The 27763-nt window shown below is 36.1% G+C and overlaps 1 protein-coding gene across 1 annotated transcript in view; it reads right to left on the bottom strand.

Moving 5' to 3' along the window:
- IL1RAPL2 (interleukin 1 receptor accessory protein like 2) overlaps positions 1 to 27763 on the bottom strand; it is a 1227386-nt gene that overhangs the window by 281325 nt on the left and 918298 nt on the right. The window contains exon 6 of the mRNA XM_004064643.3: positions 4722 to 4796. Coding sequence (XP_004064691.2) covers positions 4722 to 4796 — 75 coding nt within the window. The remainder of the gene's footprint in view (positions 1 to 4721; positions 4797 to 27763) is intronic.

Below are 27763 nucleotides of genomic sequence, written 5' to 3'. Positions count from 1 at the left end.
AGCAATAGTTTTCAGATTATTTTGTTAAGAATGTGTTTATCATCTCAAAATATATGGTTATTTGGTAAAGATTAATCTTCTTTCAGTATTACAATGTGAACACAATTTAGCAACAACCAAACTGTCATCACTAAATCAGCAAAAACCTATGTAAATTTCTAGAACTTTGCAGATGACTAATGGCTTCCACTATAGGAGAAAGTCAAGATGTTTATTTTTCTCTAGAGACATAACAAAATATCTGTACTGATGCCAACTCCATGCATGAAAAGTATTTATTTCTACTGAAATTTTTCATTTAATGAATTCCTTTTAGAAATATTCAGAACTGAACAGAGTGTAACCCTCAAATGAACACATAAACACTTATTCCAGACCATGTTTTCTAAAACTACCTTGAAGCCGATACTCAAGTATTTCCTAAAACGTGTCTCATTTTGCATAAAATTGCTGCATGAAATTCTTGTCCATGGGAAAAATAAAATTAATAATGCTCTAGATAAACTGATTAATGTTTGTTCAGGTTATCTACTAATTACTTAACAAACTACCCCTAACTTAATGGCAAATGACAATCACTTTACTTTGCTCATGAATTTTGGGGTCATAAATTTGAGAAGAGTTCAGCTCAGTGGTTTGTCTGTGATCTACATGGCATAAGCCAGGGAAGCTAGGGCTGGAGGATCCACTTCCAAGATATCTTTTTCACTTATATTGGTGTCTTGGTGCTAGTTGACCTCTCTCTCCCACCATATTGTGTCTCATCCTCTAGTGCCTCTCTATGTGGCTTAAACTTCAAACAGCATGGTGGTTTCAGAGTGGACCAAAACACTGGGACAGAAGTTGCAAGATTCTTTTGATTCAGCCTCTAAAATTTCAGAACATCACTTTTGCCACACTCTATTGGTCAAGTGTGTCCCGACGGCCAACCCAGATTCAATGGGAGAAGAATGAAAAATCAAGTTTAGATATTAGGAGTAGCCAAAAATCTATGGCCAGCTTTAATCTACCATGATGTTGTCTAAAATTTTAAGTAATGTGATTTGGGAAACCCAAAGTTGGTAATGTGTTTAGCCATATGGATTGGATTTTCATATTTCTTGGCAGCTCTAATTTTAGTTCTAGCTTGAGGATGTCCAGAATTGAATGTGTTTGATAAACTTCAGAAACTGAAGGAAAAAAAATTGCAGTTTTCATTACCTTACTGAATTCTTCAAGTTTTCCAGACATAGACAGAGATATCCAGTAGTCCCAGTTATCTTTCTCTATCTCTTTTTTACACATGGTGTTTTCTAATGTCTCATGATTCTGACTGCAGAACTCCCACTCACACGGAGGAGCTCTTTGACATTTATAGTGCTCATTATGTCATCTGACTATTGAGGTATGAGAGCAACTTACAAAAGGATTTCCAATTGTGAATAAATGGTACTAAATAAATCCGTGAAAGAGTTAAAATCACTTAAAATTAATCAGTCATGTGCTCCTTGAAACACCAAAGATCTGGTTTGACTGATTTTGCTTTTCTTTCTCTGAATTATATGGTTGTTTAACATCTCAGAGTAACAGCCTTTCTGGGATGAAAAATAAGCAGGTCTCCATCTTTCTGTCAATAAAGTTATTTCCAATTGTGTTACAAACTAAAACCCGAAAAGTTCAGCCTTACACCTAATGTAAATTGGAAGTAAATTATTTTAGTAATCTTATAGGATGGTAGTATTTGGTAGGGTATTTTGGCATATATATCTATGTTAGAATACAGGTTTATACAAAGTGCGCATCTTGTAGATGTCCTGAACAGTACATACAGGTGTTGCACCCAGTGAATCTGAATGGAATGTATCTTCTACAATGGTCCTTCTCCTTGCTTTGGATCAATACTTTTCAAACTTTGCTGTTGTGTGCCTAATAGCAGAGGAGAGTACAGAAGGTATTCCTCCAGGGACCACAAACATAAAATTTACTCACATTTTATTTGTGTATCTTATCAAGTACTATTTTTTTTTTTTTTGAGATGGAGTCTTGCTCTGTCGCCCAGGCTGGAGTGCAGTGGCATGATCTCAGCTCACTGCAAGCTCCACCTCCGGGGTTCACACCATTCTCCTGCCTCAGCCTCCCGAGTAGCTGGGAATACAGGTGCCTACCACCATGCCTGGCTACTTTTTTGTATTTTTAGTAGAGACGGGGTTTCACCGTGTTAATCAGGATGGTCTTGATCTCCTGACCTTGTGACCTGCCCTCCTCGGCCTCCCAAAGTGCTGGGATTACAAGCATGAGCCACAGGGCCTGGGCTTATCATGTACATTTCATCATGCAAATGTTGCTTTCTACATATAGATAGATAGATAGATAGATAGATAGATAGATAGATAGATAGATATAGATATATAGATATATATGTGGATAAATTGTTTTCATACCAAATGAAAACAATTTATCCACTTGAATTTCCATGTAAACTAATGATACGAGACCATCATATGGCTCCATGTAACCCCTGGAACCACAAAGTTCCCTTGGAATATTTTTATCCCAGTTCAAGGTAGAGAAATGTAAGTAAAATGTATCATACAGTCAGTAAGGGTATCAGCATATCTAGATTTGACTCTAACAAAATATAATGACTGCAAAACAATATAGGGGACATAAGAAGAGCCACAGTCTAATACTTCATTATTTCCAAATATTTACCATTTGCACAGTCCACTCTTGAGAACATGTTTATTAATTTCTTTTTGTTTTGTTTAAAATGCTTAACTTTGGTACTCACATTGCTAGGCTTATTTAAAATCTACTATTTGCTATATTTCATTTTGGAAAAGTGAACATTAGGAATATAATTTTCTGTCTCTTATTTTCAAGATATAAATAAGCTTTCAACAATCCCAATTGAATTATAAAGATCAAAAGTTGAGTCAAAACTTCCAAAAACTACAAGGAGGTATCATCTCACCCTAGTTAAAATGGCTTTCATCCAAAAGAGAGGCAATAACAAATGCTGGAGAGGATATGGAGCAAAGGGAACCCAAATGCCCACTGTTAGTGGGAATGTAAATTAGTACAACCACTGTGGAGAATGGTTTGGAGGTTCCTCAGTAAACTAAAAATAGAGCTACCATATGATCCAGCAATCCCACAGCTAGGCATATACCCAAAAGAAAGGAAATCATTATATCAAAAAGATATCTGTACTCCCATGTTTATTACAGCACTATTCACAATAGCCAAGATTTGGAAGCAACCTAAGTGTCCATCAACAGACAGATGGATAAAGAAAATGTGGTACATACACACAATGGAATACTATTCAGTCATAAAAAAGAACGAGGTCCAGTGATTTGCAACAACATGGATGAAACTGGAGGCCATTACATTAAGCGAAATGAACCATGCACAGAAAGACGAATTTCACACGTTCTCACTTATTTTGGGGAACTAAAAAATTAAAACAATTGAACTCATGGAGATAGAGAGTAGAATGATAGCTACCAGAGGCTAGGAAGGGTTTTGAGTGTGGTGGAAGTAGGAATGGTTAATGGGCATGCAAATATAGTTAGAATAAGTAAGATCTAGTATTTAATAGCACAACAGGGTGACTACAGTCAACAATAATTTATTGTACATCTTAAAATAACTAAAATATTATAACCAGACTGCTTGTAACACAAAGAAAGAATAAATGTTTGAGGTGATGGACACCCCATTTACCCTGATGTGATTATTGTACATTGTATACCTGTATCAAAATATTTCATGTACTCTATAAATATACACACCTACTAGGTACCCACAATAATTAAAAATTAAACAAAAACAAAAACCTTTCTAAGTGAGTGAAAATTGGGATCAATTTGTCTTCCCTGGCTGTATAATGGATATAGACCACAATGGTCACAAATATCAATAAATCATATATTCAGTGTAAGCCCAATACATTTCAAGCATATTTACTCAGTTCTCTTGTGGTTCTTCTATTTACAATTGAAGAAATTTAGAATACTAGAATGAAATCCAAGACAGATGAAATCTCACAAATGTTAAAGGGCATGATTTAAATTAAAGGCCACAATTTGAAAGAGATCCTAGCAGGCCTCTGAGTTTTTAGCTTACAGTACTTAAAATTACAAGGATTAGCAGCAGGAGCTCTAAAAAGAGGTGTAACACCTTATGTTCTTATTTGAGTGTGTAAAAAGACAATAGCACTCATAAGTCAACTTGTCACTTTTCCCAACATCATATGATTCATAAATATTCAGGATCCCAACATAAAAACAAGTTTTAAATGGCCCTGGATTGTGATATTGAAAATAATATTATCAAATCATTTTAAAGGCGAAACCGAAGGCCTGTATTTTATTTTAAGAAGTGCTTTGTCTCCAGGAGTTAATGCTGTCCAAATTTGGCTGACATGTATGAAAAGTTTTCTGTACCAATCACCAATGCAAGACACTCATGAATCTATCAATCACAGAATTAAAAAGCTCCGTCATACAGCACACTTAATACCCAGTGTAACTAATTAGTATTACCATTTTTTGATGCAATACAAACTCATTTCCTTAAACTGCTATTGCACTGAACTCCAGGGTTATAAATGAGCAGAACACAAATTGATTTGCATGTAATAACAGTGGCAATAAACCTTTCCTGGTTCATGCAATTTTCCCCATCTGTTAACAGAGGGCAAGTTTAGGAAGTGTTATTCCAAGGAGGGGACTTACCCAGCTGGACATCTATAACACTTGGCTGATTCTCCATGGGGAACAATGGCTTGGGAGGCTTGTCTGTGAGTAAAGCTAGAAGAGAAAATGAAAGAAAGTAATGGAAAAATTGAGATAAATTACAGGATGAGAAAGATTCTATCATGTATGATATTTAATGTTTGTAGACTTGATGGTGTGTAAACATGTATTAGACAGTGTTCCTACTTCCTACTTGGGTTGTTACTCTATCCATACAATATCCATTTCCCAGCACATTTAGAGCACCATTGATTCACTGTAAATAGGCCATTTTGACAACTACATTTTCCAACAAGATGAAACAAATGGACTATTTTGGGTGGTTTTTATAAATTTGTAAGTATAAAGAAATATATATTTTAAAAGTATAATTGAGAAATAGTAAATCCTCATATATGCTTTGTAGTGGTATTCTCAATGAAATATTACCCTAACGGACATTTTTAGTGACATGAATCTTCTAAACCTCTGAATTATCCCCCACTCTCCACTGCAACCTCCAAAACAATATAATAAAGCAATGATATCTTCATTAGGATAATTGATCAAAAATACCAATTAAGCATCTTTTGTACTCCAAGTCTTGTGCTAGCTACTAAAGGGAAAGAAAGTAAAGTCTTTATCTTTGCCCTCAATTTATAATACAGGACTATGAACACAGGACTAGCACACCATAATAGAGAATGGAACATAGAATGTAGCATTTGAGCTATAAGGCTACATATAGGTGGTAAAGAAATGGAGAAAGGAGAGGTTAATATTCGCTGGAAGGTTTGGGGAAAGTTTTATGAAGAGAATGGATCTCCATACGAAACTTAAGGGATGGAGAACATTTGGAAAGGCAGAGAGTAAAGAAGAAAAGATTCTCAGAAGATTCTCAAAAAGATTTTCAAAAGATTATCAGGAAAGATTAACAACATAAACCAAGGCACAAAAGTAGAACTTCACAAGCATAATATGCTTCGAGGAAAATGAGCCTGATGAGAAGGGGTTTTGTGAGCACCATGAATTAAAAATGAAACTAGATAGATTGGATGGGGCTGAATTCTGGAGGACTCTGAGTAACAGGCAGAGAAATTTGGACATGATGTTCTAGGCTGGAGTGTCATTGTAGATCTTGAAACAAAAAATGACTCAAAGGAAGTGATGTCTAATGATGATTGGCTTGATGTGTGGAATGGGCTGAGAGAAGAACAAAAACTAAGAGGTTGAGGAAACAATGCTGCAGTGTGTGGGGATGGGTGGTGGTGAGCAGTCACACCAGGTTGGAGTTTGGGGAATTTTTTTTTTTTTTAATGAGAGGACAAATCTGAGAGGCACCTGGAAGAAAGAAATGAGAGGACTCAGCATGCAGATACATAATGTCATGTGTATTGTTGTCATAAAACAACCCTTACTTATATCAAACTATTGTTTATATCCTGAATTCCCTTTAACTGATTCTGTATTTATGTCTTGCTTCAAGTATCCAACTGAACTCTTACCTACTAAAAAGAAATGTTTTACACTTCTTTATAATTCACAGGAGGAATAGCATAGGATAGTGCTATAATGATTAAGCCACCATTAATTGACTAGCTTAGGAATTCCCTGCCAACATGACAGAAGATCTCATACTATTTGAAGAATATTTAGAAGCGAAAGAGAGAAATAAAAGTTGATTACAGGACAGGTAAGGTTAGGGAACTATTCAAATTTGGAGAGATTCCCAAAATAGTTGTTGATAATAAACAAATGCACCAGAAATATACTTAGGAAAGAGCTTTATGGCACATTAGCTTTCTCTTCCTAATACCTGAGCTGCCTGAAGTGGAAAAATTTCAGTGAATTAATTGCCTTCATTTTTCCAACACATCATTCAAGATGACATACAATATGTATTGTCCTTATGGAATTGAACAACATTTTTGTTTTAATTGACTTTGGCATAATTTAGACCTACTAATATAATGTCCAGTCTTCATTTCATAAATACTACAGTTACTCTTAATAATCTGATTTTTAAATATTATTGGAAACATGAGGGATCTACTTTAAACAAAATGTATGTGTTTGAATTTAAAATCCAGTTATAACAGATGTTCAATTTTGTTGTAGTTCGCTATTATTTGTAATAGTAAAATATTGGAAACAACCTCAATTTCTAATAGTAGGAGCCTTGTTACAATTGTGGTGATTTCATATAATCACATATTATGATACTGCTGTTTAAAATAATTAGGTAAATCTGTAGATTAGATATGAAAATATTTCCAAGACATACTGTTTAATGAAAAAAAACAAGGTCCCAAATAGTATGTGCAGCATGCTATTTTGAGTATAAAACATACATATGCATATATAAATGTTTGTATATGTATGAAATATTTCTAGATGGATACATGTGCAACTGGTAACAGTGGTGTCCTCTGAAGAGAGGGAGTGGATGGCTGGGTAACTGTGGTTGGTAAGGAAAGAGTGTCATGGGCAGGCAGAAGGAAGATTTAATCTTCACTATATGCCTTTATATTTTGAACCATCCCCATATGCTATGTATTCAAAACATAAATAAAATTAAAATTAAATCCAGCCATTTTTCATTTTATTAATAAAAAACCCATTTTGATTTCTTTATAGAATTATTGTCAATTTACCTTACACATCCAAATTATAGACATTTAGTTTGCTGGAAACTATTCTTGGGCAATCTTATTTTAAAATATTTCCTTCTTCCAAATGAATTAACTGGAATGTGATAGGTGGGAAGCAATTGTAAGGAATGTATTTCATGTATGGAAATGACAATCTTGCTCTGCTTTCAGCAGGATGAGTTTGGGGTCATTGTTTTCCCCTTCCCTTATCTTCCGCCATGGACTATGGATGTATTTACCCTAATTTTATTATTGTTAAATATCAATTGCTGAAGTGACATTCAATAATATTAATGATAATTTTAAGCATCTTACATTTATAGGTGGTTCATAAGTTTCAAAGTGCTTTCAGATACATTAGCTCATATTATCTTCATGATGACCTTTTAAGGTAAAGAAGACAATTACAAATGTGGCCAATTTAGATATGAAGTTAAATGAAGCTTATATTGTCTTATTTGGTGTCCCCTTGGGACCAAAAGCCCCCACTTGCAAGATGAATAGGAAAACAGGATATAAGTTGTAGGCAGTAGACAGGTAAAGAGCTCAGTACTGAGTCAGTGGTTTCAGCCTCTTTGACTCTACAATAATTACACTAGGGTTCCTAGTCCAATGGGAATGGCTCTGTGGCAAACAGCCAGTTGAAACATGATCCCTGTTTCACCCCATACATATACACCTTTTCCCCCTAAACCTGTGAATGGAAAGAGATGAACTGGCACTTAACCCAGCACATCTCAATGGGATATAAGGCTATGGTGCCTCTTTAAATTCCAATATCATGTTTAGGCCTGAGAATTGCTAAGAAGTGCAGAACATTTGTGATGATAAAGCAGCAACTGCAGCAGTTCAATTGGATCCTGACCACCAGCCCAGAGACAAATCTATCAGCACCTTGCATAATTATAGCATTTGCAGATTAGCTAGAGTGCATGCTGCCACAGGCAGGCAAGCTCATTTCTTGTTCATTTTTATTTTTAAATCTCATCTGAAACTCAGTTACTAATTGTGAAAGGAAAGAAAGAACTGTCAATACCAAGTCCCCTAAACAACAGTGCAGAGATTTACAATTTTATTAGGAATTTTATCCTGGACCTCAAGGGGGACTAATTGGGGTCTGAGCTAATCTTTGAATTTGCTGCTTAAGCTTCATGCTTTGATTGAAAGAATGGGAGCAAAGGATACATTTTGTTACTAACGTTTCAATGTACAATTTCTCCAATGCACTTTCCTCAGTAGCTGCTTATATTTAATTATCCTTAAATATAATTGCTCTACTGTGTATACCATGACACTAGTCTTAACGTGTTAGTGAAGCTACTACTATTACTGCCTTCTTCTTCCTAAAACTAGGTTTTATATGTTTGACACTAACTTTCCTGAGAAGAATGCTCAAAATAACTTTTTCTTTTCCATGATAGGCAATGATTTTATCTATATGTACAACCAGATCAACTGGTTTGACTGAAATGATTGGTCAATTTCCATGAACTTAGTATAAAAAATAAGTAGACTCATTTGTTTAATTGAATAAATGAATTTGACTACATTGCCCAAGTGTTACCTACTGTTATGACAATTTTCATTGTCCTCTTTTGTTGTTGACTTACCTGTTTAATTAGATTGGCCAGAAAGACCAAGTGGGAGGGAGTAGAAGGACAGAAACTCATTAATTTCTGTGAATGAAGCTATTTTGGAATTTGTATGTTATGGTCAATGAAATGGATCCTCCCAAATCCATTCAGCATACCAGCACTAAAATCACATTCTAACATCACTATTTTCGTCATAACATTTAACCATTCAAAACCTACCAATGTTTCCTACATTTACAGGAGGATAAACTCTGAACTTGTCACCTGGGAACATAAAGGCAGCCATAGTCTAGCCTTAATAACTTTCCTGTCATTATTTTATTTATTTTATATTTTATTTTATTTTATTTTATTATTTTATTTATTTTTTGAGATGTAGTTTCACTCTTGTTGCCCAGGCTGGAGTGCAATGGCAGAATCTCAGCTCACCTTAATCTCCGCCTCCTGGGTTGAAGCGATTCTCCTGCCTCAGCCTCCGGAGTAGCTGGGATTACAGGCATGCACCACCACGCCCGGCTAATTTTGTATTTTTAGTAGAGACAGGGTTTCTCCATGTTGGTCAGGCTGGTCTCGAACTCCCGACCTCAGGTAATCCACCTGCCTCGGCCTTCCAAAGTGCTGGGATTACAGGTGTGAGCCACAGTGCCCAGCCTTTCCTGCCTTTTTACCCACCTATCTTTTATTTTATTGATGCTATAGACAAGTTACTTTCCTTATTCACATCGCATTAATTTCCAACTATGCATCTTGGCTTAAACTCTTCCTCTAAGTTTGGTAACAAATAAAAACAGCTACCATAGTTATGATTTACTTAATATCTACTGTTCTAGGCTGTTTCAAGACATTTTATATTACATTTTACAAATACCTTGCCCAAAGTCAAGCAGCTTATTCTTGAATCTAAAGAAGGGACCTGAATTGAGTTCTGTCTGATTTCACCAGGCCCACAACACTCTAAGACCTCCCCCTTTCTTTTTTCATCCCAAGTCCTAGCTATCCTCCAAAAACTTGTTTAAGTCTTGAATCCTCCAGAAAGCCTTCCTTAATAACAGTCCAAGCTAATCTTTCTCCTCTCTTAAATCCTAAAGCATTTACTACTCCTTTGAACCACCCATTTGGTTCATGACATGTAGTACTTTGAATACAAATTAAACCTCACATTACATGGGTAGGTCTTGTCTTCCTAACTATATTTTTAAGCTCCTGGAGGATAAAGATCATGTCTCATATAATCCAGCAAAGAAGATAGTATGTGACATTGGGGAACAAATAAACACAATCTCCAAATTAACTTCCCGGTGGTATTCTTTCTCTAAAAAAGTGTGCTTCCCATAGCATTCTTAGATTGCAAGGAACAGAATCAAACTTTTGCTAATTAAAGCCAAAAGGGAATTTATCAGAAGTATATCTCAAGGATGGCCAGGAAGTTTGGGGAACTAGGTTTAATAACAGAAAAGAAATCAGGCCAGGTCTAGGTATGCAAGCAAAAGAGACTATACAATAATTTCATCTTGACCCCCTCATTGAATTGAACTGGTTTTGTTGTTGTTTTTTTTTAATATGTTTTCTTTTATTGTGTTATATCTTGGTTAAATTTTTTGTCCTTGTTTCACTTTGATCAAGATTCAAAATCCCAGAATGACAGACTGAATGAACAAGTTTTGAGCTCCAGGCCTAGGAAAGATTGTATGCAAATCATGAAGAAGAGAAGGATCTCCTAAAAGCAGTTTTTTTCAACCTCAGCGAGATAACATTCACTAACAGCAAATTCTTTGTTGTAGGTGACTGTCCCATGCATTGTTGGATGTTTAGCAGCTTCCCTGGCCTCTACCCAAAGACGCCAGTAGGGCCTTCCTCCAGTTGTGAAACTAGAAATGTCTCAAGATATTTGCAAAATGTAATGAGGGGAATAACATTGCACCTGCTTAACAACCATTGTCCTAAAGAAAACTTAGGTTGTGTTAGAAAAAGAAATAAATACTAGATGGCCAAAGGTAACAGGCAATACCATCTCATTGCCCAACTCCAGGGGCACACTTACATCAGTTTCCATGTGAATGGCATTCCTGGGAGCATATAATATTAATGGGATGCCCTGAAGTTGTGCAAAGAAGTGACATTGATCACACACATCCGTTAATAAAACACAATTTTATTAATTAAAACAATAATATTTTATGCCAAATACTTCTCAAGTTCTGAAATAGTCACTGGATTTTGTCAATGGGTAGCAACCATTTCATGGGCTCTTTCCTCTTCCAAATCACCTAAGCTCATGAGCTAATTCCAAAAGAGAGCAATAGCAGCCTTATGGCTCTTTGTCCGAAAGTGCCCAGATGTACAAGTATTACAGATTGCCTATTGTTCTGAGGGAATTGAGGATTTTGGGAAGAAAGACTTGGGAATAGCTTTCATGTGAGAAGACAAAATGAAGGTCCTTACTGAGCAAATCAGATTTAGGGAGAGCCAGAGATCCTGTTAATACCTTAAAGATTTCCTGTAATCATGAATGGAGATTTGCCAAGCTTAGCCTAAGTAGTTGACTAGTTTGAAGATTTCATAAATTGAACACAGAATGAATGCAGAAATTGCTGAGCTCTGAACACATCATAAGTACTATTATTCTTTGGAATACTTGGCATTTTTTTATTGTGATTAGCTGATAATTGCTTGAGGCAAGGAATCTGTCTTTCTCAATTAACTACATAGTCTTCCTAATCCTGTATTATGATGTACACAATTTACTGGCCACTTAATCTAAAGCTCCATACGATAAAAATATTTTATTTCTAGAATTACCAGGCTGAGAGTCCCGTAATTTAGATGATTATCCAGGAAAAAGTACAGAATAATCATGATTATTCAATATCATCCTTAATGTTCCAAACCTGTAAATTCAAGCAGGACCAGCCTTGGTTACAATATATCTCCTTTGCCCTAATATTCCTAATTTTGTGATCTCTATTTTAGAGAAATTTCTTCTCCATCCTGCTTTTAGGCACACAAAGTTGTGACTCTCTGATCAAAACCTGCTGCAAAAAAGCATCTGCCATTTAAACCTTAATGTGAACTTAAGACACTTGTACCTTCTCTCATAAGGCTAGCTGCTTTTGAAGGATTGTCTGTAAATGTGGAATGAAAGACTTTACTCCATTGTAGGCACACATTGGGCACCAGGGCCCCTTTCTTGACTTACTATCTTCACATTGATGTTAGCCAACAAACAGGGTGGCCTTTTGCAGAAGCCGATGAAGACAAGTAAAGCTGTTTTCCTCAAGATTCTAACCAGCATTACTATGAGTGAATCTTCTAGTTCATAATAACATCTTAGGAAAAGAGCCCAGGCATATGTTAAATTAAAAAATCAATGCTCATTAATAATCAAGCTTTGCTTTTATTTCAGCTTGTTATTACTTCCATCAACTAACCACTGTAGCAATTAATCTTTTATAATTATTTTCTCTACCAAAATTATAATATTGTCTGTCTTATTTGTAACAGGAGGAAACAGATCAGCATGGACTGTTTATTAACTCAATCTAGAGAGAAGATATATTCTCTAGGTGTCCCAGCTATAATAGAAAATTTGTGATAGGCTCACCACAAAAAACAAAACCAGTGATCCCCAGAATTATTTGAAAATTTGTTTTCAAATCACTGATGGCTCCAACTTCAGATACTTTTACATGTATCTCCCTCATCTCCCTACCTACTACAACCCTTTAAAAATAATTTGCTTCGTTAAGTCACTGTTACTGATGACAATGGTTCATGTTCCTCACATGTATATTTGGAAGATAAAATTATTGAGAATTGCTGAGAGTCAAACACATGAAAGTTTATATTCAGAGGATTACATTGCTTTTAAAACACATTCCAGTTTCACTAAAAATATCCCTTCCATTATTTAAAGCCATTGAAGTATTTGCCTTTTATTAGCATAGAACTTAAAGTCAGTTATTGTCTTTAATAAATAAGTGATCCTTTACCAAATAGAGGTTAAACTGCTGGGAAAGTGCTGGGCAACTTACCTGGTCATTGCCCCTGCAAAGCTTAGGGCCTCCCTAGCAACTGGCTCAGAGCCTGTATCCTGCCTTGCAATTCAGTGGATGTGCCCTGAGGGTAGTGAATGGTCAGGGCTGCTGTGAAGTTGCCCTGAGTTGCCCTTTTCTCTAGATCCCACATTTATTTCCACTAATATTTGAGTTTTGAGCAGTGCATGAGCTTTGGGAAAGCTTAAGCATAAGGCAGGGCAATTTCTTCTCAATGCCATTTGACACAAGGCCCTTCTCTGGAGAGAACAATGTTTATTCAGCACAAATCTGCCCAGACATAAAGCAACTTCTTCAAACTTGAAAAGAAAACAACCTTGGGGGAAATGGAAACTTAAACAGTGGTTATGATGGTAGTTTTTTTTTTTTTCTTCTTCACAGTTCCTGCTTTTTCTTCACTGTTGCCTTTTTTCCCTCAAGTAAGATTTTTCTTTCTCTCTCTAAAATAGTACTCCCTGGACCCTTATATTGTTGATGTCAAACAAATTCCATATATAGTTATTATCAAAGAAATTTCACAAGATAGTATACTTCCAGGTTTCACACAGAACTTGGGATATAGTTAGTATTAAAATAAGTATGAAAGGTTAAACATGGGAGATGGGTGAATTTTTACCTTGCTTAAAGATCATCATTTGGCTCTGTGATGACTGATCTGTCAGGATCTAGAAATTTGGCCTAGATAGTGATGTCTAAAAATATAATATGATACCCAAGGATGGATAATTTTACAGCTAGACAAACCCTTAGAGATCTAATTCATCTGGCTATTTTGACAGATGAAGAAACTGAAAGGCAGAAAAGGAGGAATGTACTCAATATCATACTGCAAATTAATAATAAAACAGAAGACCCAAACCCAAGTTTCTTGAATTAAAAGTTCAATATTTTTGCTACTGCACCATGGCTAACATTGATTAAGCAGGGATTTCATGCCAAGCACTTTTACATTTATTCTCTCATTAAATCCTCATGACAATGTATAAAGTAGGTCCTACTATTATCAACATTTGACAGATGAGAAAACTGAGGCTCAATGAGTTTAAATTATTTGTCCAAAGTCACATTGCTGGTAAATACATTTTGGGTCCAAGATTCAACCAAAGTCTATCTCACCCTTGAGTCCAAGGTCATAGCCACTACCCTATACTGTCATATTTCTTCCGTGTTTTTTTTTAAGACTGTTTTTTTTGTGTGTGTGTGTTCAAAATACATCCAAAATATCTCCATATAAGCATCACCAAAAAAATATAAATAAACAAAAAGGAAAGAAAGAAAGAAACCTAAACACTTCACTAAACTGATGAGCTTTGGGGATTCATTGACTGAATACCTCCTTTAGCTGTATCCACAAAATTCCACAGGTCAAAGAATGGGATGAAAATTCGATTTTGGATTACTTGGTGTAATTCATTCTTATAATCAGTTAACAAATGTTTGTAGTTCTATTACAGAAAGGTACTCTACCAAATAGTGTGTATATCATCGTTGGGGGCAGTAAAGTATAAATTTGAAGAATACACGGAGTCAGATCAAAAGGCTTAATCTAGTAGAAGAAACGGAGGTATAAAATGGCTGTAGTAACTGACAAAAAGTGGTAATTGACTGTTTTAACTTTTATTGCTGCTGGTAAGCTATCACACACTTAGTAGTTTAAAACAACATATTTACTATTATCTTATTGTTTGGGAAGTGAGAAGTCTAATGTGGGTCTCATTGGATTAAAATTAAGGTGTCAGCAGGGCTGCATACCCTTCTGGAGGCCCTGGGAGAAAATCAATTCCTTTTCCTTTTCTACCTTCTAGAGTCTGTCTGCATTCATTGGTGCTTGGCCATTTTTCATCTTCAAAGCCAGCAAGGGCAGGTTGAATCCTTGTGACATTATATTATTCTTTCTTTTCTACCTACCTCTTCTATTTTTAAGGAAACCTGTGATTTCATTGAGCTTACCTGGATAATCCATGATGATTTCCCTATTTTCAGGTCAGGGGATTAGCAACCATAATTCCACTTACAACCTTAATTTGACTTTGCTATAGAACCTACCATATTCCTAATAGATTAGATTATGGACATCTTTGGGGTGGAGGGCATTATTCTGCCTACTACCATGCCACAAGAAGTAATCAAATAAAATATAGATAAAATTTAAAGAAGCAGAATATGACATTGCGGCTGTCATATGGAATAACATATATTGTCTGTATTGTATTTTTATGAAAATAACTTTTTTACTGGTCTCATTTCAGCCAAATCAGTTTTTGAACATAATCTTTGCATTTCAAACCAAAGTTCATAAAGGCAATTATTTGACTAGATTGGGCAGGTATTGATACTTCTGTTTTCAGTCTAATGGTTTATTTACTTATGGTTGTCAAACTAATTAGGCATTCATAACTTGTTAACATGATGTTTTGCAATACAAAAGAATAAGGAAAAGCAAAATATCACTTAAGTTCAGTTGTTTGGATGTGCTAACAGTCTGTAATGAGGATGACAACCGGATATTAAATAAGCATTTTTTTAAAAATCAAAAGTTTCATGACAGGGATAATTTTCTAATTCACAGAATATTTGTTTGGTAAACACTATTTGTGATGTGATATTTAGAGCTCAGGAAGAAGAGAACCATTCTAACATAAAGACTTACTTAGTTTGGGATCTGAGGTAGAAAATAAAGTGTAAATCACAAGGCATTATCACTTTATCCTCCTCCATGTCAGCTTTACATTACCAGAGAACTTTCCATGATTGTGAGTAACCTATTTGTTTACATGACAACAAGCCAAATGCATGGTCATCAAAAATCTATAAAGTGCAGGGTGTTATTTCCACTTTGCAGATGAGAAAACTGAGGTTCAGACAGGTTAATTTACTCTCCTAAGGACTAACCTCTGGCTACTAAGAGCCAGAACCAAAATGTAAATCCTAATTTCCTGACTCCTATTCTGTAGTCTCCCAGTCTCATTTAATCCTCACAACATTCCTATGAGATGAGTACCACTATTTCCATTTTTTGTTGTTGTGGCTGAGGAAATTAAAGGTCAAAGGGGTTAGGTCACTTGACCAAGGTTACCTTGCTAGCAAAGATGGCAGAGCTATCATTCAAATCTATGTCTGTTTGGCTTTAAAGCTGAGATCTTCCCCCAGAATCATTCAAGGATGAATATGTAATAATATTTCAAATGAACTCAATCATACTAGGGAAGTCTCTGAAAATAAAGTAGTTTTACTTTCCATTTCCATCACTGAAGTCAGGACCTGGCTCTTAGAAATCTTGATTAATTTCCCACATGATGGCAGCTCTCTGGGAGGTTTCCAAGCTTGTTCCTTGTCTTCGTAACACTGTTGAGAACTAATTTAATTAATCAAATATAAGTTGATGATCTATGATGTTGAAATTGATTTTCAAATGGAGCCAATTATGACTGCTCATAGTTCCAAGGAAAAAATATAAGGTAGGTGATTTCAAGATGTGATTACTGGATACAGAAGAATTGAGAAAGGAAAAAAATTAACTGAATTTACAAAGCACTTTCTCTTTCCCATGATTATCTCATTAAGTCCAACTCAGAGGCTAGGAAAGCAAGAATTGTTGTCTCCAGAAACTGAGATAGGAAATCTTGGGAACTTTTCAAAGTAGGATCCAAATCTCATGAAAAAGGGTGACTTGCCTTTTTGAATCAACTTTTTGAGTAAACTTGCCAGTTAACTGTGGAGCTTTGATGGCCCCATTTTCTCTGATAGAATAAGCATTTAGTCAGCTGTGATTATCATTCATCTCCTGATATAACTTTGTCAAGAAATTGGGTTCAATGTTCAAAGGATATCCTGACCCTCTAAATAATACGTCTTTGAAATACCATAAGGCAAGCTAATTCTTTGACAGGGGAATCAAATTCCACCATAGTGTTTTCTGTACTGGTTTAAATGAAGCAGCTTCCAAGTATAGTCTAATTCACCTAAGGGTCTGTACCACCACCACGCCTCCATCCCACCCCTCACTTCCCCAACCTCATCCCATTATTCCCTAGTCTGGACTGACACTTCCTCTGCAGAACATTCAAGTACAGATGGAAACCCAGGTGTGAAAACTGCTCTGAGCTTATGACAAATTGATCTAGTGCCACTGGATGTTTCTACAGCAAATATGGACTTTCTCTGAGAGTATCTTTAGTCAAAAAGTGGTCAGGTCATTTGTGAGAGAACAAAAGGCTTTTCAGGAAACTCTTCTGGGGGTTATTACCTGAGGTTACAAATCAGGGAAAACCCTGCAAATAGATCTTGCTGCGTTAGGTGACTCAGTGTCTACTGCTATGCTTTTAACATGAAGGCTAGTTACTTGTCTGACCAAAACCCAACCCTTTAGGATCTTTGTCTATGGGCTAATGACCCATTAGTGCTTTAGCATCAGCCTGACAGCCAGTGCTCACTAGCATATATCCATTTAATCTCAGAGAGCTTGGGAGAAAAAAAAAAAAGGCACTGCGTAGTACGTGAGAAAAGAATTCAGTTCCTGGGACAGCAGAAGCTCCTCATCCCCACCTGTCTTATGTGTATCTAGACCTTGGAAATGTCTGTGATGTTCATTAGCATCAGGCTGATCTCAGTCTAATTCAGAGCAAATGGTTGCTTATGTTTATTATTTTATAGGAAACGCCTTCCTCAACTTTCAAAAACATCTGCCACCCACTATCTAGATCACAGAACTCTAAGATGTTGTAGTTGAAAGCATAGGTTCTGTGTTAACACCTGAGTCTTAGTTCTGGCTCTAGCACTTACTTTGTGACCTTGGTCATGATTCCTAAGCTCCTCTGGGACTCCATTTCCTTGATGCATAACTGTGGATAATAATAGTACCCATTTTTTAGGATTATTATGAGGATCAAATAAGATCATGCTTCTAAAGTGCTAGGCAGAGGCCTGGTACATAATTTAGTTCTCAATACATGGTAGCAAATATTGATTTGCCAACTAAAGAGAACATCGAGCTGTATATTCTCCTAGGGATGGAACCCAATTAATTACCCCACGGTAAATGAATGGCTGTAAATATTTAGGTTGGTGCAAAAGTAATTTCACAATAACTTTCGCACCAACCTAATAGGTACACCAATGAGAGGAAGGATGAAAGGACAAGGGCCAGGTACCGAAGGGAAGAAGTGAGAGTAGGGTAGATAGAGATACAGAGCATCAGGATCACCAAAGCAAGACTCACTCACTTCAAAAATTCGATTCTGCAATACCATGTGCTATCACAGTACTTGTACAAATAGATACAGATCTAAAACTCACATAGCCAGCTTCTGCCTTGGTAAGAGGACCACATATTCTCCACAAGCTTCAAAATCATCTATAATAATGCATAAAAAATGGATTGAGCTGGCAAGTATATTTCCATAGCGTCTGTGTGGATAAGACACTCAGCATAAGTCACTGATTTTATTGACTCCCCCTAACCTATGCAAAGCCAAAAAGGAAATTAAGCTGGGTGGCTGGGTTTTCAGGCTGATGTCAACTTTGCTGCAAAGCAAACAGGCAAGTTACTGGCAAAATAATAGAAGCCACTTCATCAGCCTTACGAAATTTCTTCCACAGACTAGATAGTCTAAAAGCAACTTACTACCCATTTGGTTTATCTCTGAGCTCTGAGCTAGAACTTAAGATACATGGGTTCTGATCCTGGCTCCACTAAAAATTTATAGTGTAACCTTGAACAATTCTGTTACCTTTTCTAACTTTTCTATTGCTTAGGTTCCTCAACTTCAAAATGGATATGGTAACTGCCCTGTGTAGTTTTATAGTTAATATGAGGATCAAGTGACCTAAGAAATATAAAAAGCCCTATGAGGTTTTTATAAAATCTCTAAATATATAAGCTGGAAAGCTGGAAATGTCCTCCTAAAGTCACAACTTCCAACATTGCATCCCAGAGATATAGCTGTCTTATGCCATTCTCAGGGTGCCTGTGAAGAATATCTACAGGACCACTTCAGTTTTTTGTTTGTTTGTTTTGGTGTTTTAAAGGATTTTGTCACCATAGCATTCTATTTTATGTCTAGTGTAAATTAATCTAATTGTACTAAAGGCTACATTCATTGAAGAAGAGAGAGAAGAATTATCACCAACTATATTTCTGGAAAATAATATATAACATTTACAAAATGCTTACTATAAGGACTTCACCAGTATTAATTCATTTAATGCTTTCAGCAACTTTATGTATGGGGTATATACTATTATTATCTCCATTTTATAGGAAAAAACGGAGGCATTAAGAAATTAGGTGACCTACTCAAGATTACATAGGTAATAAGAAACAAAGCTGAAGTTTGAATTTAGGCAGTCTGGCTTCATAGTCCTTTTAAAATATAAGACTAACAAGATCCTGATCAATTTCCATCATTTCAATAGTACTTAGTCTTAGACAGTCATAATTACAAAGACTCTAGTCTTCCTACCTAATACATGAGTTCCCTCCACAGTTCCCAGTATTCAGTCTTTGCTTGATAACTTTTCTGCAATAGGCTCACTGCCTCTTGACATCAATCATTTCAATTTTGGAATAACTTTATTAAAATTTCTTCTTTATGTTCAGCTGTAGTTTGTTTCTTTGTATGTTATACCTCTTGGTCCTATTTCTGGTCTCTGGAACAACACAGAATAAACCCAATACACCTTCTATATACCAATGCTTAAAACATTTGCAGACAGATTTCTTGATCTCTTTCACCCCCTTCCCTTCTAAAAGCTCTTCCCCTTTTCAGGCTAAACACTTAGTTTCCTCAATTGCCCACTGTCTTTCAGGTGACATGTTTTCCAAAACCCTTTTCCATCCTAGACAACCTTTTTTGGACACAATCTAATCTATCAATGGGTTTCTTAGATATGGTACAATAAACTGAACACATAATTTCAGATGTCATCTAAAGTGCAATTAAACCAATACTTCTATTGTTCTGGACCCCACCTTTCTGTGATGCAGACTAAGACTAAATTAGAATTTTTGGCAATCTAGTCCCACTGCTTGTGCTCTCAGCCAAATAAAATTCTAAGACTGTACTTTTGCAGTTGGAGTTTTGGACCTGAATGAAAAGCTTTACATTTTTTTCCTATTAAATGTAATCTGGTTAGTTTCAACCCATCATTCCAAACTACTGAGATATTTTTGAAAAGAAATATGTGCTCCAAAGTATTAACTGTCCCTCCCAACTTCCTCTCATCTGAAAATGTGATAAATATCATTTATATGTCATCTAAGTCACAGATAAAAAATGCAGAACAGGATAGCACTCTGAGAGAAGGCTCTCTGGTGGTCAAGAACATTGGTTCATTAATGAACACTTCTGAAGTACAGTACCTGCTGGCTGCCCAAAGTCCTGAACTGTGCCATATTCCTCTGGCTCTCCCTCACACTCTGGGTCATTCTTTCCTAAGCTGTACCCGTTAAATAGGGTCCAGTTTGTAGGGTCCAGTGCAAAATGAAAAACATGGCCCCTTGTTCAAAAATTATTAAGAAATTTAAGAGAGTAACATCAGGGCATTCAACCAAATTTGAGGCCCTTCTAAGTTCAGGAACCTGTGTAGCTGCATAGGTCACATGGCCCTGAGGCCAGCCCTGTTCCCAAACTTTACTATACAGAAATTGCTGGCTTTTCAGTAAAACTTGTCTCCTTTCTTTCTGAGCACATACCTATACTACACATTTGCCAGCCTCCCTTGCAGTTAGGTGTGATCATAAGTCTGAGTTTTAGTCAGTGCAATGTAAGTGGAAATGATATGCACCCTTTTCAGGCTTGACCCATAAAAATCTTCCACACAAGATGTTTCATGCCATTTTCTCTTCCACCAGCTTGATACAGGTGATAATGGTGACCTTGGAAAATATATGCTAAAGATGATGAAACTTTAAGAATGAAGGAACCCAGATCCTTAAATTAGGAACACGTGCTAGCGTTTTGCATGAGAAAAAATAAATTTCTGTCATATCTCAACCATTCTACATCTTTCGGTTTGCTTACTACAGCTGCTATCATCACTCTAGATAATACATTGCCTTATTACCAGAATTACCTAGAAGGCTAGTTGAAATTTTCATTTCTAGGTACCGCCACTAGAGAATATAATCCAGTGGATCTGGAATGGAGAGTAGAAATCTGTGTTTTTAATAAGCCCTCCCACAGCTAGTTCTGATGATAAGGCGAGTTTGAGGACTTGCTCTATATTTTTCTTTCCATGTTATTTTCCCTATTACAATGCCCCCTGCCCTATGTTCTATTTCCTCCTGGTTCCTGTTTCCAAGGTGACACTTACCACATGTCTTTAATCTGTTCCATAGAGTACAGACTTTATGTCTAGAGCTCCATAGGCCATCTCGTAAATTTGGGATGGAAATCAGATGCAAACAATAGAGGAGCAGTAAGAAAGTAAAAGTGTAGATCCCTGATGACTTCTTGAAGTCACTATACCAACCCTGGACTGCCTAATTTCTGTTTCTTTTTGCTTGAGAGAATGAATACGTGTATGTTTGAACAACTATAAGCAGGGTTTTCTGTTATATGTAGTATAATCTAATCCAAAATCACAGTGAATTATGTTGGAATATGGTATTCTTTCAGGGTCCATTATATATATTTCCTTAAGCTGACAGTTGGTCTCTGCTTTCACATAGAACCAGGTCTTCCCTGAGTAACTTTGTATAAGCAATTGAGTGGCATGATGGAGATGATGGAAGTCAGTACTTCATTTTGCTAGTACCTCAAATCAGATTGTTATTTATCTTTGGCTAATAAGAAATGTCTCACAGAATGCCAAACAAATCACTGTTAAAGTTTGAAAATCTCAGAGACAATACCCTGTAGTTGATATTTTTCAGTGAATGAAAGCTTCACCTTATTCCAGTTCATGTACTTCTTAATCTGATTGCTATGGTATTGAATGTGTCCCACAAAAGTTCATGTGTTAGGAACTCAGTCCCCAATACAGTAGTGGTGAGAGGTGAGACCTTTGGGAGAAGATTGGGTTATGAGGGCTCTGCTATCATGAATAAATTAATCCATTTATGGATTAATGGCTTAAGACAGTGAATTAGTTATCGTGATAGTGGGTCTGTTAAAAAAAATGGGTTTGGCTGTCTTTTGTGAGCTCCCTAGTCATGGGATGCCCTGCACCACCTTGTTTCCTCATCAACAAAAAGGCCTGCGCCAGATGTGGCCTCTAGACCTTGGGCTTACCAGCCTCCAGAAATGTAAGAAATAAATGTCTTTTCTTTTTTAATTACCCAGTCTCAGATATTCGGTTATAGCAACAGAAAATGGACTAAGGTACCAACAAAGAGTAAATAAGTATGCTTTAGTGAAGCAACAAGATCATTGAGACACTTCATTTGCATCAAGGCAATCTTGAAAATCATGTTTGATAAAGGTTCTTTCATTCTCCTTTCTTTTTCCTCTATTAAAAAGTAAAGAAAGAGTGACAGATGAAGTAGGATGTGATCATCTTTCTTGAAGGGACAGTTGAAGTTTTTGCATACAAATGAAAGCTATCATTCTTGTCAACCTTAAATTGGAGCTCTAAACACTACCTCAGCAGCCAATTAATATTCTATAACCAATCAGAGCACTCATGCAGACTGTTCTGCCATCCTGAAACATAATCCCAGTGCCAAGAATTATTAGCTACAGAAGACAGAGCAGTTTTAACTTGTGATTTCCAACCAATTTGAGTCAATATAATATTCATTTATGCTAAAAACATATGTTTTCCAAAAATATTTTGACTGAATATGTCTTAACAATGAAAAGCAGCCAAAAAAAAAAGGTCGAAATTATTTGAGATTAGGTATTCTGAAAGGTCATATCACCAAGGGGTCTAATTCCACAAATGTTAGCTTCCTATAAACCATACCATGGAAGGGGACTTACAGAGTTCTGATTTCTGATTCAAGAAACAAAATCACCACTTGATTGGGTAACTTGGACCATCAGTTCTTGCTTTCACTGGTGTCACCTCTATCCCTTGAGAATTCTTGGAATATGCCAATTTGGATGGTTTAGAAGATATATGTGCAACAATAATGTCAGGGATAATGTATGCCCGCCAAGCCTGCTCAAGGGATCTTATACCCTTAAAAGATAGGAAAACTAGAGAACAATACTTACTGACAGCTAACAAGCAGCCAGAAGAACTTTTAAACGGGAGTGAGACAGAGAAGTATTTGCATAAAGGCCTATTGTCCTTGAACAAAGAGAGAAAGCCCCTTGCACAGAAAAGTCAGGTTAATTTTCCCACTCTAAAATGTTAACAGCCCCTTCTTTGCTGGGCTACCAATCTACCAAGTGGGAAAATTATTATTTTCTTAGTCCTTAAATTTGCTTCCTGAGTATTCAGATTCAGGTTAAAATTCAGGGGTAAGTGAAGCAGTCCTAACCAGAATGAATTGATTAGCTGCCAACAAATCCAGGGTCTGTTTCTATACAAAGTTGAAATTTGAGAAGAATATTAACATCCTAGTACATTTATTTCAATGCCTTTAAGGTAAAAGCAAGTCTGTCTTTAAATAACAACAGAGGAAAATAAATCAACAATAGTTTCTAATAATCTATTATTAAAGGATCTGGCTCTCAAAATCTAAAATTACACATTTCTATGACTTGATAGGACAAAATGAGAATGTGTCTTCTCCATTCAAAGAGATTCTTGATACTAAGTTCACTTCACTTTCTCAGGAAAGAAGACCTTTCTTAGTGTCAATTTCAAAGAGGAAAAACATAGATATCTTTCAAGGTCGAAGATGGAAAAGGAAGCAAATGCTATGTTGTCTTCTTTCTAGACGAGAGGGGAACTGAAGACTGTGGAATTAGACTATGGATTAGTTCACAGAAAATGATTTTCCTTTAATGCCAAGTAGTCAATACAATAGTGGTTAAAGGGTTTCTAGCTAGACAGGTTTTCAATTCCAAGCTTCATTATAGAAGGTCTTCAAATAATGTTGTTTTGTTCAAAATTGTTTTATGATGTTGATGAGGAAAAATAATCAATTTCCGGTCAGGACCACTGTCTATGTGGAGTTTACACATTCTCCCCATGTCTGTGTGGGTTTTCTCTGGGTACTCTGATTTTCCCCCATATCCCAAAGATGTGTACATTAGGTTAATTGGGGTGTCTAAATTGTCTTAGTCTGAGTTAGTGTATGAGTGTGTGAGTGTGCCATATGATGCAATCATGTCTTGTCCAGGGCTGGTCCCTGCTTTGTGCCCTGAGCTGCCAGGATAGGCTCCAGCTACCCATGACTCTGGAATAAGTGTCATGCTGAGAAATTTTACCTTACCTTAAGTTTCAGTTTAAACTAACATTTGTGATTAAATCACTTTCAACACGATCTTAGTATCTGTCCTCCCACTTTGGTTTTATATACAGAAAGGAATTTTGGATTTTGGGGTTAATAATTATTTTACTTGTTTTTACTAATGTTTCTTAAATGTATGTATAGCTCGCATTTATTTCAATGTTTAATATTAGAAGTGTTTTTGTATTCATTTAGAAGTTTGATGATGTTTTTGTGACCAGAAATATGCTGTTGAAATTCTTGTTTAGGATTAGCCTATGGTAAAATTGGTTTCATTCTATGTTGTTTCACTTAAAGTCACAGTTTCCAAGAACCTATTGATGACATTAAGTGAATACTTATTGTGCTTATTAGCTATATGACCTTATGGAAACTATTTAACCACTCTGTGCCTCAGTTTCCCCCTAAGTAAGTGAGAATAATAGCATTTATCTTATAGTGTTGTTATAAGAATTAAATGAGATAACATATGTAAAATGCCTGGCACATAGTAAGAACTTGATAAATTGAAGCTGATGTGATTTTATTGCCATATCATATTCTGTTGGTCCAATTTATAATGTTTACAAAATTCAAATAGGAATGCCCAAACATTGGTGTCATCTCTCAATATAATTTCCCAAAGACATCTTTGTCAGAAGATTACGAGAGAATATTATGTGCCTGGCATTGTGCTAGGCACTATAAATAAATAGAAGATTTTGAAGTCTCTGCCTTCAAGGAGTGGATAGTCAAATTTTGAGTATGTAAACAAGTTTTGGCAAAAGGCTATAAATGGCATCTGGCAGAAGCCAGAAATACTTAATCTATAATGAGTAGGATATGCCAAGTACTAGAATATCAAACATCCAAAATTACTTTCTGCATGCAAAACCAAAGTGGGAGGACAGATACTAAGATCGTGTTGAAAGTAATTTCATCATATGTTTAGTTTAAACTGAAACTTAAGGTAAGATAACATTACTCAGCATAACCATTACTCTGTACACATAAGTGATGAAATAAAATTTAAATCTTACCTCCTAGAAGGAGCTTTCTTTGACTCATTATTCTCACTGCTGACTACTTGCTTTATATGTCTTCCACGTGGGCACAAGTGTATGTGTGCATGTGTGTGTGTGTGTGTGTGTGTGTGTGTGTGTGTGTGTGTGTGAGAGAGAGAGAGAGAGAGAGAGAGAGAGAGACAGAGAGAGAGAAGTGTATCTAGCCCAATCCCCTGTTTTTACATAAACAGGAACCTAAAGAGTTATAAAGAGACTTTGCCTAAATCAAATACTTGATTACTAGCAAACCAGAATTAGAACCCTGAACTCTAACTATTAGCACCTCTCTAGGTCCTGGGAAGATTATCAAATCAATAATACAATTCCTTCAAACGAAGGCAAGAGCTTATCCTTGTCTTTATGAGCAGGGTCCACACTGTTTGCATCCTTTGTCTCAATCCACTCTCCCACTCCTTATTATTCATTGGATAAATGGCATACTAAGGGCTCAATAAATACTTATTAATAAAGGGAAAACTTCATGGCTTGATTCAGCATTGGTGAAAAATCCATGGACTCACCCATTCCATAGAAGGCAAACAATGTTTCTAAAGAAAAAAACTAGTGAAACTTTCTGCGATCCCAAAAATATCAAATTAATAAGATTCTTATCTGTTGTTATATTAAAGAATCAAACTTCACAGAATTAATCATTCAGGTAAGTAGATTATTCAGTGATTTCATGGTAGGGGTTTCATGATATCAGACAGAAAACTGAACTTGTCTTTCTAGCACCTATTAGAGGGAAGAGAAAATGGGGGTAAGGACTGCAGATGGAGATTAGAAGAGTGTTGTTGGGATTTGAACCAAAGATGAGTAGTGTGAAGTGAGTTGGGCAAAAGACCATGTGTGCTGGGGAAGAAGAATTTAACCTCTAATTTTGATTTGGGGCAGAAGAATTATATTAGAAAAGAAAGATGGGAAGATAGTGAGGGAGAGCATTGATGTTAAAACAACTGGGTTGCCTTTCACAGAGGCCCAGATTTGATGAATTATCAGGTAGAAAAATAAATTCATAGATTTGTCTCTGAGAACAAACATTAGGACCCCAAATTTTTCAATAGTCATTTTAACAAACTATTCCTTAAAAGTCCTAAACTGATAGCAAATATGTAAGTACAAGAAGACACTTTTTTTCTCTCTTCACACAATGGCAAAGTATAATTGAAACAAGCAGCTATCTCAAGTGTCTTTTGTAATAAATAAGGCCAAAACACAATGCTGTTTATATATAAATTCCAAGCATTCCTCATTTTAACTAAAAGGACATGGGGAATGCAAATCCATAGCTTCAGCAAATTTTTTTCCTTCTAAAAGTGATTCATCACCATCAGATTACTTTGCAATTTCATGAAATGGGCTTCAGTGGCATTTTAAAAAATTAGGAAGAGGGACTGCAACTAGAATGGAATAAAGAAAATATTACATAACCCCAAGTGAGATATTAATCTCTATCTAGATGGTCATTGTGCTTTCATTATAAGGAAACAAGGCCTCATGCAGCTCCTTAATAATCCAAATTTTGATGGCACTAAGCAGCCCAGTAATGAGATAATTTGGGGACTATCCCCAGGCTGGAAGAATTAATGACGCAGTATGAAAGTTTTGTATGGTGGCAGGGGATAGCAGGGAGGAAGGACTGTACAAACCAAGAGTACAGATAATGGTGGATGTTTTCCAGCATCCTCCTTATTCAAGAACCAAAAAAGCAGTATCTTTAACAAGATACATAGTGCTTCATTCCTATGGATTATACCAATTTACAAATTATATGCCCCCACACACATACAAACATGCTCCTATACACATTTACACACACTACTCTACACACACAACACACATATACCTACGTATGGCTTCTTTCTTCTGTGTGTCACATTAAGCATTTGCATACCTCTTGCCTATAGTTTACCTCACCCTCCTTTCTTTCTATTAAATTATACTCTGCTATTATTCCTCTTTATTTCTATTGCAGTGCATTTTTGACAGGATAGGATTGTTCTCTGAAATGAAAGGAAGTAATTCTGATGGAAGGATCAGTGATTTTTTTAAAATACAGATTGCCTAAGAGAAGCTAGAAGCTTACTCTTCAGACAGCCTGAGGCTTTGGGCGGGGAAGAAAAGCAGGCTGAAATTAATGTATGCATATGTGTAGGGATTTGTGTTCAGATTCTTTTTTAGGGCAGAATATACTCAATTTGGAAATGGCACTAACCCTTTCAAGCCACTAGGGTAACATTTAGTAAGACAGAAACTCTAAACCAAATAGATTTTGGTGATGATAAAAAGACTTAAAGGAAAAGTGTTCATGGGAGAAAGTCACTAGCACTAGCTTCCTCTTGTCCAAGTCCCTT

The sequence above is a fragment of the Gorilla gorilla genome, chromosome X (assembly GCF_029281585.2).
Source record: "Gorilla gorilla gorilla isolate KB3781 chromosome X, NHGRI_mGorGor1-v2.1_pri, whole genome shotgun sequence".
Classification (NCBI taxonomy): domain Eukaryota; kingdom Metazoa; phylum Chordata; class Mammalia; order Primates; family Hominidae; genus Gorilla; species Gorilla gorilla.
This window is presented reverse-complemented; position numbering and strand designations above follow the sequence as displayed.